The following is a 19,294-nucleotide window of genomic DNA, read 5'->3' as shown; positions in this document are numbered from 1 at the left end:
CAAGGGTGACGTGCGGTATTTGCTTGTCTTAATCGGCTGATGAGCAGTCCAGGGTGTATCCCACCTCTCGCCCAAATTCAGATGCGATCATCTCTAGCTCATCCACGACCCTAATGAGGACAAGAGCGAAAGTGGATGGCTTATCGTGATCAGATTTTAAAGTGTATGCCCTGCCAACAGGCACATTTGAGCACTGCTGTCATAAAGAGGCTTTCACAGTGTTGCACAGAAGGGACCGCGAGAACAGAGAGCCAGCTGGATAAGTTGAAACCCTTTCTAATTTGTCCCAACACTGAACCACACAGGAGACACATCCAAAGACTCTGAAAATTGCAGAAAATACCTGGTTGCTAAACACTGCTGAATAGGCGTCTCTTATTAAGGTTGTTCAAAGACACTTTGGGAAAGATCATTAAGTCAACCTGCAGAAGTCAAGAAGACAACTCACAAAAGACTTCAATGTGTACTAAAGACCTGTTTTTAACACTTTGAACGTTTAAACTACCCATCCAAAGCACGGGTAGGTTTGTTTATTCCCTTGTAAACTATTATTTCCATCTGAGCTGCCTCGTACAGTCATGAAGTCACCCCCGGACACCACAACAGAGGGCTGGCATACAATTACATTTTGAAATTTGACGCTGATCATTTTATTTGTCCGAGCACATTTTCCTACAGTTCTATCTCAGTGTAGCTGTGTCTCCTCTCACCACACACAGCAGGCCTCGCAATAACACTTGCATGCGCAGCTGAGGATTAGATGTGTTCACGAAGCGTTAATAAACCGCACACTTAATTACTGTTGGCCAGGCCAGCATGAACACATTCATCCAGCGAGCGGGTGGTATGTCCATGGGAGCATCACTAACTTTATTATGGGATTAGATGCTCTTTGATAGCTGCCGCAGTGGAAGGAACGGAGATGCAGGCTCTGAGTTGAGGCGGCCACATCTAAACAGAATCAAAAGTGTTGTCACCCTGTGTGCGACGGGTTCATCGCGCTCTTCTCATGCATGCTTTCACATGGTTTTGTCTAAATGTGTTACATATGCCCCATTCATACTGTATGTTCTTTTCAACAAAGAGCCTGATTAGAGTATATCGGTGATGGGTATTGTGACTACACAGAAAGAGATACTGTATGCTATTGTGGAAGTATCTTAATGGCTTTTTGTCTTGTAAACTGGACTGGATAATTAACGGCATAATCGTGTGCAGTTGGGCTTGCATCAAACCAGCAAAATCAAGTTTATCAAAGACCTTTTGTTTCAAATGGACTGCTATTGGTATCGAAATTTGCAGTTAGTTGGGATGTGATTGTGGGATTGTGTTGTTTTGTCTCTGCAGCAGGGGGTGATTGTTGCTGGGGGAGAAGAGTACCTGATTGAACCCCTTATTTCATCAGCTAACCAAACCAAACCAGAGAGAGGAGACCGGACTGAAGGGCGCCCCCATGTGGTTTATAAACGCTCATCGCTCCGCCATCAGTACAAGGGCCAGTCTTGTGGAGTCATTGGTAAGAATGGGAAACATTCTGGTTGGTTTTAGAAGTGGCAGTGAGGTCCAGATTCAAACCACATGACCAGCTGCACTGTGGACTGTGGCGGTGTCTGAGTTCCCACTAGTGACCGAGTCTGTGTTACAGGGCGTTGCTGAGTAAATATATGATTCATTTTATGACAAATAAAAGTTAAAATAGCATCAAATTTAGCCTTTATCCAACCACTATTCTTGGAATGATTTTTTCAGAAATCATTCTTATGACTTTGTTGAGAGAATATGCGGCGCGTGGTTTTACTGTTGACGTGTGCATCCTGTTCTTTAGATGAGAAGTCTATGAAGAGCTCATCATGGTGGCAGAGGACACTGAAGACGCCTCCTCATCATGTCGGTCGAGGCCAGTTGCCACTGAAGCGCTCGGTGAGCTGGGAGCGCTATGTGGAGACGCTGGTGGTGGCTGACAAGATGATGGTGGGATACCATGGCCGTAAGGACATCGAGCAGTACATCCTGGCCCTCATGAATATTGTAAGTTTCACTACACACAAGATACACTCTAACAGTGACGATGCGGATGAAGTTGAACCTGCTGCTTTGTAGAATTTCGTACAGGATCAATAATCTACCTACTTACATTGCCATCCTTCCATCCATTTTCTGAACCGTTTATCCTCATTAGGGTCGCGGACGTGTTGGAGCATATCCCAGCAGTCTTCAGGCACTTAGGCAGGGTACACTCTAAACTGGTTGCCAGCTAATTGCAGATCCTTTCACATTTTTTTCAAACATATGTTTAAGGTCATCAAATATCAGACAAAGATAACACAGATCAACAAAACACCGTTTTTAAATGGAGATTTTATTTAGTAAGTAGCAAAAACTATTCAAAGCTACCTGTCCCTGTGTGGAAAAAAAGGACTTGCCCCAATGGTAATCCACTGTGTTTTACATAAATAAAAGAACAAAATAAGAAAAGATCATAGAATATTAAAAACTACAAAGCATGCAATTTAGATGATAAAAAAAGAAGTTATAATAAATAATACAAATAGAATTCATCATTGGAAGGAAAGTGTCCCATTGCTTTTGTCCATACAATTAAATTTGGCAATAGATCAAATGTAATGGAGGGTGTCAACATTGAAACAAGCGGGTGCCTGAGTTGGGTTAAAGCATGTTTCTCTAGAAAATGGTATATGAAGAAAGAAAATAGAAGCTAAAACTGGACTTGACAGAATGAGGTAGTATGCCTTATTTTGTCAGCAGCCCCGTTTTGTACCACCGGTAATCACTCATTACCAACTTCCTCACTTATACCAATACACACACATTTGGAATGCACCTAATGAATAGTTGTTTAGTAGCTATTGTTGAAAAGCAGGTTCTATACAAGCTGTTCTTGTGCTATGGCGCAAAGTATGCCAAATTACCGTTGATACCTGTAATGACAAGAGTACAGCTTGGCCTGCCAGCTGTTGTTGTTTTCTTCATCATTGTTGGCACTTTAATTTGTAATGCTCACAGGCAGAACAGTCTTAATCAGGAGCATTTAATGTTTGCTGATAGTTCTTTCAGGTTTACAGTCAAGTTTAATAGCCTTTCTCTCCTTTAAAAATCACAACATTTTTTCACTGGCTTCCACATCAAATTGATACTGAAAATTGACTTTTTTGTTCCTCACGGGACTTCATAGTTACAATCCATCACAAATGCAAATCAGAGTTTCATTTTGAATGTGTTTACAGTTCTTTGTTCATAACTGTAGCTGAGATGTCAACATGTATACAAGTATCAGTATTTGTGAATTTAGTGAAAGTAGTCAAAATGCTGGTGAAATTCACCCGATTAGAACAACTACAGTGTAGCTGTGCTTTCATTTACTGGTACTAGTAGGGATACACTGACAACCAGATGTGGGCATTTTACTAAATTTTGCTGATCTGTCATGTCATCTTCCAAACCGCTTATCCTATATAGGGTCGCGGGGAGTTGCTGGAGCCTATCCCAGCCGTCAATGGGCGAAGGCAGACTACACCCCGAACTGGTCGCCAGCCAGTCGCAGGGCACACATAGACACTGTCACTGAGCGGGAATCGATCCCACGCTGCCCGCACACAACTCAGGCGTGTGTACCACTACACTATCAGCGGACATATTTTGCTGATCTGTCATTCATCATCCGTCACAGTGACCAGGGTAGCCGTCCTTCATTTTTTGTGACGAACTGAATTGTAATCATCAGTCCGTCAGTTAGTCCGTTGGTCTGTCAGTCGGTCAAACCAAAAAAGCGGGACGGACTAACGGTGCGTCAGTAATGGACTGATGGACTGTCACTGACGGACACGGTTAGTGACGATTACACTGACGGATGAAAACCCACTTCTGTCATTCGTCAGTCTGTCATTTAAATGGTATCCTGTCGTTGGTCAATCGTCAGTTAAACAGGCGTCCGGCAGTGATGGAGTTCGACAGAATACCCACCTCTGCCGATAACAGCGATATATATATATATATTTTTTGTCACAATATATACACAGCATTGTGAACTGCATAGACCATGATACTTTGCACCGCTGAATAGAAACACATTACAATAAAATGACTGGCCAAGCCTAATTCTTTGTCACTGCTGTTATGTACGAAAATACAACATTGTGTTTTTTTTTTGTTTGTTTACAATATCAGTTTTTATACAGTATTGTGACCTACCGTATGTGATTTTCATATTGTGATAATATCGTATTGTGACTTATTGATATCGTTGCAGTGGGATACATTGTGCTAGTCAATAACATATTCATCTGTAGTTCTTCCCCATTCTGTTGAAATGGACTAGTACGTCAGCTTTTTAAGACTGGTCTTTTCTTGTTTCCCTGGAGGTCAGGTTGCCAAACTGTTCCAGGATTCTAGCCTGGGGAATGCAGTCAACATCGTGGTGACCCGACTCATTCTGCTCATGGAGGACCAGGTACAGACAGTAACCTCTCCTGTCTTGTCCAACTTGTGCTTTACTGGCCCTTTTCCAGTGATGAATAAATGTATTAGCTTTCCATTAATGGTGTGTGGTGAGACAGTGCAGCAGAATGCAGTCTAATGTTGACCTGCTTGTGGTTTTATGGATGAAGATGTATTAAACTGTCATTACTCTGTGGCTTTGAGGTTTCCTCGAGCTGTCCCAAAAGGGAAAGACTAATGATTTATACTTTACCTACAGCCTAAAAAATAGCTCCATAACTCACCACTTGGCTTGGAGAAATAAATGTTAGGCTCATTAGTCCCGTTATCCTTGCTCCAAGGGTTGTTGGTTTGAGGTTGGGAGGATATTGAAAGCAGTTTTGGTAAGAGGTTGTATGACTAGTTTCCAAGTCTGAAAAAGTGCTCTGCCCCTGGAAAGTCAAATCAGGAGCACAGTGTGCCCAGAAAAGAGGGACTGTGGGATGAGACAATTCCATTTTTATGTCACCACATGCATTCCTGGGTTACAAGTTGCAGCCAGCTGTGGCCAGCAGAACACTCCTTTCCTTCTGCTCAATGTAATTGCATTAAACCAGAACGGACCCTCTCACTTATCATTCATCCATGCGTGTGATTGGATGCAGAGAGCAATTTAAAGCAATAAAATGGAAAGTTGAGGTCTTCTAGCAACGGACTTTGCTGCCAGATGTGATGACACCGGGATGTTTAACTGTTGCTCAAGTCTTGGACACAGCTAGACAGCAATTGATGCAGTTGCATCAGTTGCCAACATGATGTCCAGGATTTCCAGCGTAATTCCAAAACCTAGCGCGTTGACAACTTCGCCAAGGCAGCCAGACATCAAGCATTTGGAGTCAAGTGAGCCATTAAGCAATTTCTTACTAGCCTTAACTAAGGCCAAAGAGGGGTCTCACTCATACTTTTAAGTAGGGATGGGTGAATATGATACCAGTTGTCGGTATCGGCAGATCCGGGTTTATTGTAAGGTATCGGCTATTTGTGGGGATCTGCCGACACAAGCCACTGATATTTAAGGCACAAAAAAAGAGATAAAGATCTTTGCTCACATCTTTTGTCATTGTGTTGAATAACATTTTCTGTATCAAAACGATCAGCGATATTGGTACTCTATCGTGAGTACTCAAAGAGTTTACTGTCATATTGATATCGATCACAAAAAAAAGTGTTATCAAACATTCCTACTTTTAGGTCTTTTAATCCACACCAAAACATGAATAACTCTACCACCTTGTCCTACAAGTAGTAGAGTTTGGTACAGTATACTCTGTCTTTCTGGACTTCCATTACCAAAATTGAAATGTGTGCCACAATAACTGATCTATATAACACCACATGTTGGCACCCTTCAAACGAGTAACTACAAACTACAGGGGTGCTGCAGTAAAGGATTGGATCTGGACAGCTATTTTTTGATTAGTCAATAGCACTTCTGTCATGAATGGGGAATCTGTTTCTGCATAACCCTACTGAGGGGTTGCCTCTGCAAATCATCATTTTACATCTATCCCTATCTTATGCATCTTCTGCTCTAACTCCATCTATTTGCAAATCTGTATTCACCACACTGATAAATGCCTTCTTTTGTCTCCCTCTTTAGCTCCTACAGAACCTGACAACTCAATTTCCACCTTCCTTCTACCGATTTGATACCCACTTGCTGTGCCTTATCTGTACATGTTGGCACGATCTCAATCTGGCCTCTCTAGCTTTGTCTCCAAACCTTCCGTTCCGTGCTCTAATGAGCTCATTCCTGATCCTGTCTTTCCTCGTGACTCCCAAAGAGAATCTCAGCATCTTCAACTCTGCTACCGTCAGCTCTGTGTCTTGTCTTATGGTCATTTCATATTCATGATGTGTATAGTTTTACTTTATCGAAGTATAGTCGTGATGTGGACAGACCTTTCTCGAAGTATACACCCCCTGTATCCCAGCAGTAGCTTCCTTCAACAATCTGCGTCCTCCTCATACATTTATATTGACAGGGGGAATTTGGGTGTGTGTGTGTGGATGGGGGGCGGTTTGTGTGAGCACTGTGGATGCCCCCTCCCAGGTAGATTCCCACAAACTCTGAACACACACAACCGGAACGCCCATATGGGCGCAACATGGCCCCAGACACGCTAGACTACACTTTTTAAATTACAAAAATTAAATTACGCCTGTTTTTACGCAAACGCATGGGCGTCATTCTACCAAAATAGGGCCCAAAATGTTGGACACCCTCCATTGTTGTCATTGCTGTGTAATATTCCTCTCCTCACCAATTAATACAGTGCTGCATTATACTGTGTTCTGCTGCTATGATGTCACAGCCACACTATTTATGTGGGCTGACGCACCTGCCCGATCCGCAAGGTTTAGCTCCATATTGCCGAGTGGAAAAGGAGCTTGGCAGGCCTGGGCAAACATAATACATTAAAGTGAATGTTTGAAGCCTGTGTTCAGTCTGTCACCGGGAGAAAAGGAGACATATAATCATGTTTCTGTTATTGTTTTAGTCTGACATTCATTATGAATTTCTGTTGACTGTTGTTGTGTGAGCTATGATCAAGTACAGTATCGTTCAAAACGAAAAGTGAAATTCACGTTGGATTTTCCCCCTATTTAATATTTCCTCTCTTTTCTGCCCCCATCATCAGCCCACATTAGAGATTAATCACCATGCAGGCAAATCTTTAGACAGTTTCTGCAAATGGCAGAAATCAATCCAGCACCGGAGCAGTTATGGGAACGCTATCCCTGACAATGGCATCGCTCACCATGACACCGCTGTACTCATCACCAGGTCAGGAATACAATCTTATAAAACATCCTCACATGGAAGAGGATGTCTCTGGCTCTTTAAGCAAATGATTATGTGTTTCCAAACAAGTGTTTCTTTAAAAATGACCTTCCTGAGAGAGTCAGGCTCTGTCTTGTCCTTTCTCTAGTGACAACAGCTGGCTCTGCTCTGCTTGCCTCAGCATATCTGGCAATAACTTGTATGCGGATGGAAGGAATAAAAAACAGATGTACAAAGTATTCCTTTCATTTATTAGGCCTGTAAAAAGTTTTTATTTGCTGAAATAAAGGCATAGTGAAACATCATTATATATGCTATTAAAAGATGGTAAGAATAAGCATAAAAATGTGCATGTATGCTGCAATACATTTTTTTAATGATCTTTAATGTATATTTTTATTGGTTTGGAGTAGGATGGCCCTTTTCCAGCTACAAAGCTTATTCGTTGGTCAGAAATAACTGTGATTTTCAAGGTTTTCTTGTTAATATTGAAACTATTCATAATGTAATTATATTCGCTCCGATTGGGTCTGTGTTCATCTTAATTTGATAATCACCCGGCCATAACTGTGTGGTGCTTGGCACATTTCGTGCCTTCATCATGTCAACCTTCTTTCACTTGCGCTACGAATACATTTTTGTTTTAAGCCACACACATACGTGTATATGTGTCTGTATATATATATATATATATATATATATATATATATATATATATATATATATATATATATATATATATATGTATATATATATATATGTATATATATATATATATATATATATATATATATATATATATATATATATATATATATATATATATATATATATATATACATATATTTATATATTAGGAGTGTAACAGTATGCAAAATCACGTTTCGGTTCGGTTCGGTTGTTTGGAAACTTCGGTTCGGTATATTTTCGGTACAAAAAACATCCATCCATCCATTATCTGTACCGCTTCTCCTCACAAGGGTCGCGGGGCGTGCTGGAGCCTATCCCAGCTGTCTTTGGGCAGTAGGCGGGGGACACCCTGAACTGGTTGCCAGCCAATCGCAGGGCACACAGAGACAAACAAACATCCGCACTCACAATCACACCTAGGGGCAATTTAGAGTATCCAATCAACTTACCATGCATGTTTTTGGAATGTGGGAGGAAACCGGAGTGCCCGGAGAAAACCGTACAAAAAACAGATTTTTAAAAAAAATATGTTTATTTTGAAAAGATGACAAGTAAACTGTACTTTTTTCGAAAAACAAATAAAAGCGAACCATTCGGGTGATATTCTAAGAAATTACACCAGAATAAAAAACACACTAACAATAAAGATCTCTTAATTTTGTAAATTATTAAGACACTGAAATCTTTAAACACTCAGCAGCAATAGCCTATGACACATCTAAGTATGCAAGTTAAAGCCAAGTTGTCATTACAGTACACATATACACCCTTTGTGATGAAAAAAATACCGTACATACAATAACAGTTACAATTATTGCTAACTATATTAAAACTATTTTTATAATGAAAAAATACAGTAACTTTAAGAAACTTTTAGTCTTTATGAAATTGTATACACTTTTTAGGCATTGAAATCTTTGAATGTTCAACAGCATATTATAACAAACTTTCGGACCTAACCACGTACCTTTCCCCAACGGCGATTTTAACAGGACAGCCAGAATGTTCCCAAACAGGAGACCGCAGTGTATGGGGGGACCTTCGACCTCTGGCTCTTTTCTGGCTCTTTTCTGGCTCTCACTTGTGTGCCGCCACTCTCTTCTCCCGCATGCAGTCACTAGCGCCCATGCGTAAGCTCGCGCTAATAAGTGGAACGAAACGAACGCAAGTGGACCGAACCGAACATGCCATACCGAAACGTATTAATACACCGTGTACCGCTACACCCCTAATATATATATATATATATATATATATATATATATATATATATATATATATATATATATATATATATATATATATATGCATGTATGTATATGCAGTATATACTGTATGTGTGTGTATCTATATGCCATATATATGTGTGCATATATATATATACAGTATATATATATATGTGTGCATATATATATATATATATATACAGTATATATGTGTGTGTATATATAACTTAGTTTTATATATTGTATGTATGTATATATGTGCACGTATGCATGCATTCATGCTTGCATGTATGCATGCTGTATGTATGCGTGTATGTACTGTATATACAGAGCTGGGCACTTGACCCTTTTTTGCCAGTCCGTCCTCCGTCCACGACCTAGGTACTCTTCTGGCCTCGTCATACCCTTCTATATTTGGACATATGAGGTTTCCGCTGGACAGCGCCGATATGTTATGTATAAAAAAGTGGCAAAATGATTATGTTGGAAGGGCCCTTTAAATTTTAAACAGCGCTATAATGCGATTAGAGATTGTTAAATATTATGTGGAACCACCCAGAACTGTTGCTCAGGTTGTGTCATAGATGCTTTTTGCAGGAGTAAAGCAGTGACCGCTTTGTATTTTGCTCTTATTTGAGATAATTTTTACCTAGTAAAATACAGTAATTTTAAACAGACCAGATGTAAGGGAAAGGAAAAAAAGATTAAGTAAAACAAAGTTGTTCTGATGTGAATTTCATGTTTATTTCTTTCACAGTTTTTTCTGTCATTGTTACTGCTGGAGTCAAACAAAGGAGACAATGGCATGTTAAACTGATAAAAACCTGATGCTGTTGCCTCTGGAATGTGCTGCACAATCCAACACAACGACTGCTGGCACAAATATTTTCCTATTCTTTTGAACAGAATGCACAACATTTTATGTTGCAGGATATTAGAAGTCAAATTGGATTTGTGCAATGTGTCTTATTGATCATGCTAAGGCTCAAAGTTACATGTCGCTGTTCTTGAAGTCTTGCTATTGTTTTTTTTTTTAAGTACAGTCACATTCTATCAGACTCAGTCTAGCACTGTTGTTTACGCCATGCCAAAAAATGTGATATAGTTTGCATTGTACAACTGTGTACTTTTTTGCATGCACTTTATTGTATTACTGTATAGAGCATTTAATAGCCTGCTTTGTGTCTTTAATGTCCACAGATATGACATCTGCATCCAAAAAAACAAGCCCTGTGAAACTTTAGGTAACAGCAGGATATGTTTTAAAACGTGGACTGTTGTCATGTTTCTGCCTTAAATTGAAACATATTTCCATGTCTCAACTCTCAGTTGCATAAGTTGGACAATTGTTGGACTGAGCTGTTGTTTTGTTACTTATTACGAATACTCTCCAAGGCGTGTGTATTTGAATGTGTGTCTGTGTTGTGCAGGTCTGGCTCCCGTTGGAGGAATGTGTGAGCCGGAGAGGAGCTGCAGCATCAACGAGGACATTGGCCTTGGAACAGCTTTCACTATTGCCCATGAAATTGGACATACGTGAGTAAAACTCACACATGCATACTGATCGAGAAAAACAAAGCCATAAAATGGAACTGAAATACAAATATAACTAATTTTGGACTGACATTTGAGAGAGTTTGTATTTAATAATGTGTTTATAATGTCTGTGATTGACTGGCGACCAGTGCTGGGTATACCCTGCCTCTTGCCCGACGTCAGCTGGGGCAGGCTCTAGTTACCCGGATGTCAGCATTATATGAACGAATGAATGTGAATGAATGACATTTATTTTGTCTTGCATACAATAGTGCACCCAGCCTGAATTGGCGTAAAAGACACCAAACAATCAAAATGACCGGCACCAGAACCAAAGTACGACAAAAACTTGTTGTATTCCTTTCGAAGCTTTACAGATAAAATTTGCAATTACAAAAATATCAAAATCCATTTAATCATTTCCTCATCTGACCAATAGAATATATCAGGCTTATACTGTTTAATACAATTTAGCATACTCCCTCTTAGATCATCATAAAGTATACAATAATGGTATAAGTATTTGTTGAAGTAGATTTTTTTTTTTTAATAACGCTTCCGTACACACACACACGTACACACACACGAAGCAAGCTGAACATCTTACAGCTACACAATGTCAAAATACATAGTACTGTACTCCATTTTGAACCACAGGTCTTCCTCACTTGCTTTATTCAGTACGCTTGGTTTGGTTGTTGAATCTGCAAACAGTTACTTTGCAAACCTCAAATGTCAAAAGTGGTCATTCATAAAGGCCACTACTGTACATATAAAATAGGGAACTATCATTATCTATCATTGCTTTTTTCAAAAACTTAAGGTTTGGAATGAACCATGACGGTATTGGTAATTCGTGTGGGCCCCGTACCCAGGAGACGGCCAAGCTGATGGCCGACCACATCACCATGAAGACGAACCCGTTCATCTGGTCGGCCTGCAGCAGGGATTACATCACCAGCTTTCTGGAGTGAGTTAACCTCTTCGATATCAGCAACACCACAAAAATGTGGATAAAATCACTAGATGGCTCTAAAGCATGTTTTGGTCAGACATCTGCACACATTCCAGTGGTATGCTTACATCATCAACAATTCTTATTCATTAGTAGGCTTCACTCAATGAATTTAGCAGTTTTACACTTTGAAACACTCACATACGTGTGGGTTTTTTGTCTCTTGCAGCTCAGGTATGGGATCCTGTCTGAACAACGTGCCCCCAAAGCAGGAGTTTGTTTACCCCACCACAGCCCCGGGTCAGGCCTACGACGCGGATGAACAATGCCGCTTCCAGTATGGAGTCAGATCTCGACAATGTAAATATGCAGTGAGTATTCTTGTCAGCACTTTTTTTCTGTTTCTGTTGCCACCTCATTTTTCAGTTATACAAGTGCCTGATTTATGATGGTTGATGTAAAATTTGAAGAATCTAGTAAATCTGCCATTTTGTATTTGTAGAGTATTTTGCAGTTTAATTGCAATTAGTCAATAGCAGGTGTGTCCAAACTATTTTGCAAAGAGGGACAGATTGGGTGAGATGAAAATGTGGGTGGCCGACCATTTAGCCTGACATTCTTTTTTACATGGAACACCAATAAATGCAAGCCCAGTTTAGGAAACCAGTCTGCCTTTCGTTTTAGACTTTTTTATTTATATTTCAAGATTCTTAAACATGTCTTTTGGTCCATTTTGGGCCGGACTTTTGACACGTGCGGTCTATACGATCCTTGTGACATTTAATACGATTAGACTTAATAAGAAGACTATATAACACTGGAAATAATCCTGTCTAACGTTACAATTTTTTGACTTTTCTCTGATCGACTCTGTGTCTTTCCTTGCTCACACGCACACGCACACCCACCCACACATACACAGGAGGTCTGCAGTGAGCTATGGTGCATGAGCAAGAGCAACCGATGCATCACCAGTAGCATTCCTGCTGCAGAGGGAACCATCTGTCAGACCAACACCATTGAGAAAGGGGTAAAGAATATATAGTAAACAATTAAAAAATCTAGAATGTCACAAAGTAGTTGACTCCCTTTAACTTCCTTTTTGAACCCATTTCCTCATTCTGTGAATATGAGCCTTTTGCACAATATGTATGTTATGTCTTACAGTGGTGCTACAAGAGGATCTGTGTGGCATATGGGACACGTCCAGAGGGTGTGGATGGGGGCTGGGGCCAATGGTCGCCTTGGGAAGAGTGCAGCAGGACCTGTGGAGGTGGCGTCTCCTCCTCTATGCGATACTGCGACAGCCCGAGGTACACGTCAGCTTTATCATTAACTAGCAATTGGGCCTTCAACTATGCCTTTATTATACCGACAGTATATAATTTATCAAAGTGTCTAGATTCAGCTGCTTGTATTTTTCTCCATCTTACAGCCACTACCCAACTGTCATAGTTTGTAATTCAGCCATATAATGGTATGTGGCCAGAGATGTGGCCTAATGGTCTTTGATGAGTGTGGGACTGAGAATGCTCTTATGAAAACAGGCAGCATAGAGTTGTGAAGGCACCACTGTGTTGAAGCTTGAAGTGTTAAATTGCACTCAGATGTTTCTGACTGGCCATATTGTCTGTGCTTGATTGAAGGCCAACCATTGGTGGAAAGTACTGTTTGGGGGAGAGAAAGCGCGACAGGTCCTGTAATATTGATGTGAGTCCTGTTGTAATCGTCACTCATTTGGTCATCAAGTAGGATCCAGAACATGAACTTTGTTTATGTGTCTTTCAGGACTGCCCTGCGGGCTCACGGGACTTTCGAGAGATGCAGTGTTCGAACTTTGATAGTGTTCCTTTCAGAGGGAAATTCTACACGTGGAAGCCATACAGAGGAGGTGAGTGCGTGTATTGGATGAGTAAACAATAGTGACTCATCTATTTAGTCAAATGTGTTACAAAACTAAATACGTGAAAGGTTTCCAGCAATTCTATTTACAATTGTGTGGCCCTAGTGAGCGTAATTGGTATAGAAATTGCAATGGGAAAAAAGGGATGGAACAATATTCCACATGGCAGGTGTCACTCCCAAACAGCAGTTTCCTCGATACGGCTGTTTGTTATTAAAGCGCAATTCAACCCAAACATTTATTTTTCCAGAATATGTTCTATGCAGGCCCACTAGTCTAAACACGGCATTCTGATTAATATTCGTTTGTGGAATATGAGAAATCCGCTCGTTTTTAGCTAGCTCAGGGGGAGGCCATTTTGTCACTTCTGTCGACTGAAGATGACATCGAAGTTGCCCAGGGCTCAGGTAATTACCAATCATGGCTCAGCTTCAGAAAACAGGTGAGCCGTGATTGGTCATTATCTGATTATTTGGGTTGACTTCCACTTTAAAGCTCAAAACCTTGACCATTTTTCTTCACTTTCATGTGTTCGTGAAGTGCTCTCTCGCCTGGAGATTAATCTGCCTACCGAATCAAATAGCATAATATTATCTCTACAGTACACTTTGCCTTGGCCAAAGAGCTACATATTAAAATTAAGCCTCTATTTTAGGACTCCTTTGGCACATTTTGTGTGTCATTCAATTTCATGTGTCACGGTGTCAGTCATTATCATTTGACATAAAAACATACCTCCAAAATTAATTAAAACCTACTAAACAGCATAAGTGTTGACTCCTGAAAATGCTTTGAAAAGGGCAAAGTGATGCTCAGGAGGACCATGCATGTGCGTTTGGGGGTGTGGGCATGCACGTCTGCTTTTCAAAGCCAAATAAGAGAGTACCTGCAGATGCTGTAACATGCGGAGCCCCCTGCAACCCACAATGCCTTGCTCTTCTGCACTGGATGTGACAGTTAAATCGTTTCAACTACAAAACCGCCTTTAATCTTGGCGTCCACTAGCATAATGACTCACAGAGATAAGTGGCAAAGCAATTGCAACTTCAGACAGCTGATCCTACAATGCAAATCTGTTGCAGCTGTTCAAATAGGATCAGTGTGTTCAGGTCAGATCGCACTGCACTGTCATTGTCGGGCCGGGCTCACTCTTCAGGATCACATTTCTCTCACTCGTTTTCTTCCTTGCTCCTCTCGCTGAACCTCTCTCGTCGTCGTACTGTGTTTAGTTCACGATTATGCAATCACTAGCTCTCAGCACAGAAACAGCCGTCACCTCTCAGCCCAGACAGCCAAGGACAGCTCATTAAATAAGGCCGTCGCAGAGAAAGCTCTATTTAAGAACAATTATCCTTCACACTTAACCCCCTTACACCATGGGACAGCCAGCAAGTTGTAATGCACACACAGCTGCAAGCAGAGATTGCCCTGCCAAAGCTAGGCACTATGGGAATTGCAGTTTTCCACGGTCTGACCACTTTATCATTTTTGAAACCCGCCAGTACATACTGTACCTCCTTCAACGCTGCCAGTACAAACAAACCAAGCATAGACGAATGTCAGCGGACCGTCAGAGGAATTGCAGCTGAGCGGCATCTACGAATAAATATACTACACCATTTAGCTGGAAAGCACTTTTTAAATGGTGTGTGTAAAGTTGTTTGAGTCATTGCATCCAAATAGTGTATAAACAAGTTGAGTGGGTGAAGAGTAAGGTTACCAACTTGAATGATATTTTTCTTAAAACATGACGACGTAATGTCCAAAGCTCACTTGGGCAAATACTGAACACAAAAGGGATTTTAATTCTCCTAATGTCAAAGAGTTAAACTTCTAAACCAAACGCTCTATAGAAATATCCCGAAGGTTGACGTCATCAGACGTGGCATCATGCAAGTCAAAGTTGTTGTCTTTCTCGGAATGCTACGCCCCCTAGTTTATCAGTTAAATAGCTTGCCTTGCAGCTACAGCAGTGCCATAGGCAGACCTGTGACATGACCAGAACTTTGTACTTTGCTGTATCGCTTAGATAGTTTAATGAAAAATGTTCATGTCTGTAGTTGTTTGAAGCACTTGTGAATGAACTTAAAAGTCAATGTTGTGTGTTTGTGTGTAGGTGGGGTGAAAACATGCTCTCTGAACTGCCTGGCGGAGGGGTACAACTTCTACACTGAGCGTGCGCCAGCAGTTGTAGATGGCACACCATGCAGAGATGACTCTCTGGATGTGTGTGTAAATGGCGAGTGCAAGGTGAGCTACAGTTGTAAGAAGGACAGCTACCAGATATGAGCGGACAGCGTGCTTTTCGAGAATCCACTCTTACGATATTTGCATGTTGGAAAGCTGCCACAGCTGATCATCTGAATCAACAGCTGTTCCACTTCAAATATAACCTTGGCAGGAAACTAAGGTATACAGGGATCCTCGGTTTACGACCGTCGACACTGTATTTTAAGGTTATGAACAGCATGCTTTAAACTAGTTTGCCTGGCAGCATCAGACACAACATAATTACACAAAAAGTTGCACTTTGTTACAGCCATACTTCCCATTTTGGGGATTTTTGCATAACTGTGACTTGACTAATGTTCTATCTTAGGTCAGTGCTAGACTACCGTGCTCTGACTTCATTTACAAATTGGGGTAGGAACAGAACTAAGCTGAGGACCCCCTGTATGTGTGCATGGCGTGACATTTGACTTTTTTACAGTGGTGAATGCACACTCTCTCATTGTGCAACGTTCTCCCTTTATGGTCGCAAAAATAGCTTTTAACGACGGCACTGCTTTTGAACCCGTAACTTCGACTTAACCCTGGAGAAGCTACCAAATTTACAATGGAATCCAATAATTTAGCCGATGGGACGCATTAAACTAGCGTATAGATCAGAAACCGTTTGTGACTGAACCCTTTTATGATCGAGTGAAGCAGTGGGTGGCTTTCCAAGGCTTTTAGGTGCATTGTACAAGCACACCTCAGCTAGAAGTGTCCACCAAACTGGTCAGAAGAATTGAACACAGGGCATATTCTTTCATACCCGCTCATTCTTAGAGTGGCTAAGGAAGGCTGCACTCCCTGCACCCATCCAACAAGAGGATTTTGTTTATGTGCATCCCTCTTGTTCTCTCAACCTCCTCCTCCCCACTTCTCTGTTTTCCCCTGCACTCTGTGACCTTGCAGTTGAGCTATGAGTCAGTCCACACTGCACGCTGGCTTTTCATTCACTTTCATTGTTATTATCTAGGCATGGGCAAGGCAGTTTTATTTATACAGCACATTTCTTACACAAGGCAGCTCAATGTGTTTCACACAAACGAAGACACAACACCTTCAAACATTTACAAACACAACAGTTAACTTAATCAAAGGTATGGGGAAAAAAAGCAGCGTTTTTAACCTGGATTTAAAAGCTTTTGGGACACTTGGGACTTCACTGCTGTTGGCAGCTTATTCTATTTGCAGCATAACAGCTAAATGCAGCTTCACCATGTTTACTTTGAACTCTGTGCTCCACTAATTGACCCACGTCGGCAGATCTCAGAGCTCTACAGTATTTATATTCACTCGGCATTCCTTTAATGTATTCAGGACCCAAACTATTCAGTGATTTATAGACCCTTACCAGAATTTTCAAACCTACTCTACAGCTAATTGCGAGCCAATGTAAAGTATTTAGGACTGGATATGTTCAGATCTCTTTGTTGTGGTCAGAGCCCAAGCTGCAGCGCATCACTCTCTATCTCTTTTAACCCCTCTAGCACACCAACACTCTGCCGCCCTGTATGGGACTAGAAAGAGGCTTTTCTTCCTTTTTTTTTTTTTGCATTGTGTTAAGGCTCATGGGTTTTCTGGGGACAACACAGAAATATTTGTCTCTTTTGTAATGACATTGCTGATTGTAATTCCAAAGTTGGAGGCTGACAAAGCAGAAATAGAAGAAGGCGCGGGTCTAGGGAGGCAAATAACCCAGGAACAGATGGTCCAGTTAAACACAACATGCTGTTAGAGACAAAAGGCATGTCGTGCCCGTTTCCAGGCCCAACTGAAAAAGACATGACACTGATTTGTTGCTGACTTAATTCAGTGTAAAATACACGGTACAGAATAGATCAAGAACTCTTTCAAAACAAGTGATTGACTTTCATTGAGCTTCTTTACGTGTTTGTGCAACAAAATATTTATTATTATTATGTTATATATATATATATATATATATATATATATATATATATATATATATATATATATATATATATATATATATATATATATATATATATAATATCTTATTATTTAAGAGTTCCATCACCAATTCTGCCTTTACAACGATAACAAAAACACCCCAGAAAGCAACCAGAGAGCAAATATCCGCTAAGGCTTAAACAAGGTGAGTTTGACGTCCTAGCCTCCTCCCCTAGCTAATTATAAAAAAAAATAAATGTAATTTACATTAGAGCACATTCAAAATTGCACTTCATTGAAATGTAAACCGTCATATTAATTTATTGGAAACGTCTTTGAAAGAATACTTCTATTCATTGCAATGAATATATTGAGGAGCAAAGAACCCCATGCTAAAAAAAAACATGACTCAGAATGGAGGTCCTGATGATTCTTCATGTTGATTAGCACTATCTTGATCTGACTGTTTTTTATTGTGGTTGAAGTTTGCAGTGGTACGCCTGCACTGTATCATAACAGCTTTTATGACCTGACCATCTTATTGGAGGACTTTTTTGGACCTTCAAGATTTTTGAATACAGAGAGCTAGCAAACACCACATTGGATTACATTACATGGTAAAATGAGAAGCATGTAATGTTCTGAGCAAGCTGTGTCTGCATATCTGCCAGTTGCGACGTACCGTAAAAGTTTGAGTATCCACTTCCCTCATTGTAAAGCTACCAGATATACTACACTTTAACTTTGGGATAATTCTCAGACTTTAATTCTAGATCTGGTGTTAAACTTTGGTCTAATCAATTGTAATTAATGATCAACATAAACCTTAATTGATGATAAGCAAATGTCACTTGGACTAATAAGCAAAAGAGCAGTTGTGACTATCGAGGAGTTTGAAGAAGACCACCTGTTTTGCGCATCATGAAGAGTATTGGTGTCAACACCCTTGACTTTAGCATAATGTATGCCCAGGATCAGAAAACACATCTGGACATGTCATCTGATATCTTTGTGTTGTGGAAAAAGGGTCTGGAAGATATTAGAGGTAATCCCTCGGTCTGGTCTCTGACACTGACTACGCCCCTTTACCCATGACCTCGAGTGACCCCACGGCTCTTTCTCTCGTCTCTTCTCGCAGCACGTCGGCTGCGATCGCATTCTCAGCTCAGAGGTTCGTGAGGACCGCTGTCGGGTCTGCGGGGGTGACGGCAGCAGCTGTGAGTCTGTGGAGGGAGTCTTCAATGACTCTCTGGCTGAAGGAGGTGAAAGACGTTCCTATTGTCATTTCTTTGCACAAATGTGACACAAACAGCATCTAGCACATATAATTGAAGATTTAACTAACTATAAACACAGGAACCCAACTTCAATTAAAAAAAAGTAATCAAACGACAGGCAAGATCAAAATGGATCACTCCAGTCATTATCATCCATCCATCCAGCCATCCCTGCAGATTTTAAGTACCCAGTGGATTTGTTTCCTATCAAACATATGTCACATATGTAGACAAACAACCATTCAC

At 40.6% G+C, this 19,294-nt stretch overlaps 1 protein-coding gene across 2 annotated transcripts in view; it reads left to right on the top strand.

Annotated features, from left to right (window-relative positions):
• adamts10 (ADAM metallopeptidase with thrombospondin type 1 motif, 10) overlaps positions 1-19,294 on the top strand; it is a 45,927-nt gene that overhangs the window by 13,535 nt on the left and 13,098 nt on the right. For both annotated transcript variants that reach the window (XM_086046737.1, XM_086046738.1), the window contains exons 5-18: positions 1,348-1,516; positions 1,826-2,028; positions 4,385-4,468; positions 7,137-7,282; positions 10,396-10,439; positions 10,626-10,731; positions 11,555-11,701; positions 11,916-12,057; positions 12,609-12,716; positions 12,854-12,999; positions 13,333-13,396; positions 13,475-13,577; positions 15,706-15,839; positions 18,910-19,033. In XM_086046737.1, coding sequence (XP_085902863.1) covers positions 1,348-1,516; positions 1,826-2,028; positions 4,385-4,468; positions 7,137-7,282; positions 10,396-10,439; positions 10,626-10,731; positions 11,555-11,701; positions 11,916-12,057; positions 12,609-12,716; positions 12,854-12,999; positions 13,333-13,396; positions 13,475-13,577; positions 15,706-15,839; positions 18,910-19,033 — 1,720 coding nt within the window. The remainder of the gene's footprint in view (positions 1-1,347; positions 1,517-1,825; positions 2,029-4,384; positions 4,469-7,136; positions 7,283-10,395; positions 10,440-10,625; positions 10,732-11,554; positions 11,702-11,915; positions 12,058-12,608; positions 12,717-12,853; positions 13,000-13,332; positions 13,397-13,474; positions 13,578-15,705; positions 15,840-18,909; positions 19,034-19,294) is intronic.

Source organism: Filicampus tigris, chromosome 12, assembly GCF_054856515.1.
Source record: "Filicampus tigris isolate MCC_2025a chromosome 12, RoL_Ftig_1.0, whole genome shotgun sequence".
Taxonomy (NCBI): Eukaryota; Metazoa; Chordata; class Actinopteri; order Syngnathiformes; family Syngnathidae; genus Filicampus; species Filicampus tigris.
This window is presented reverse-complemented; position numbering and strand designations above follow the sequence as displayed.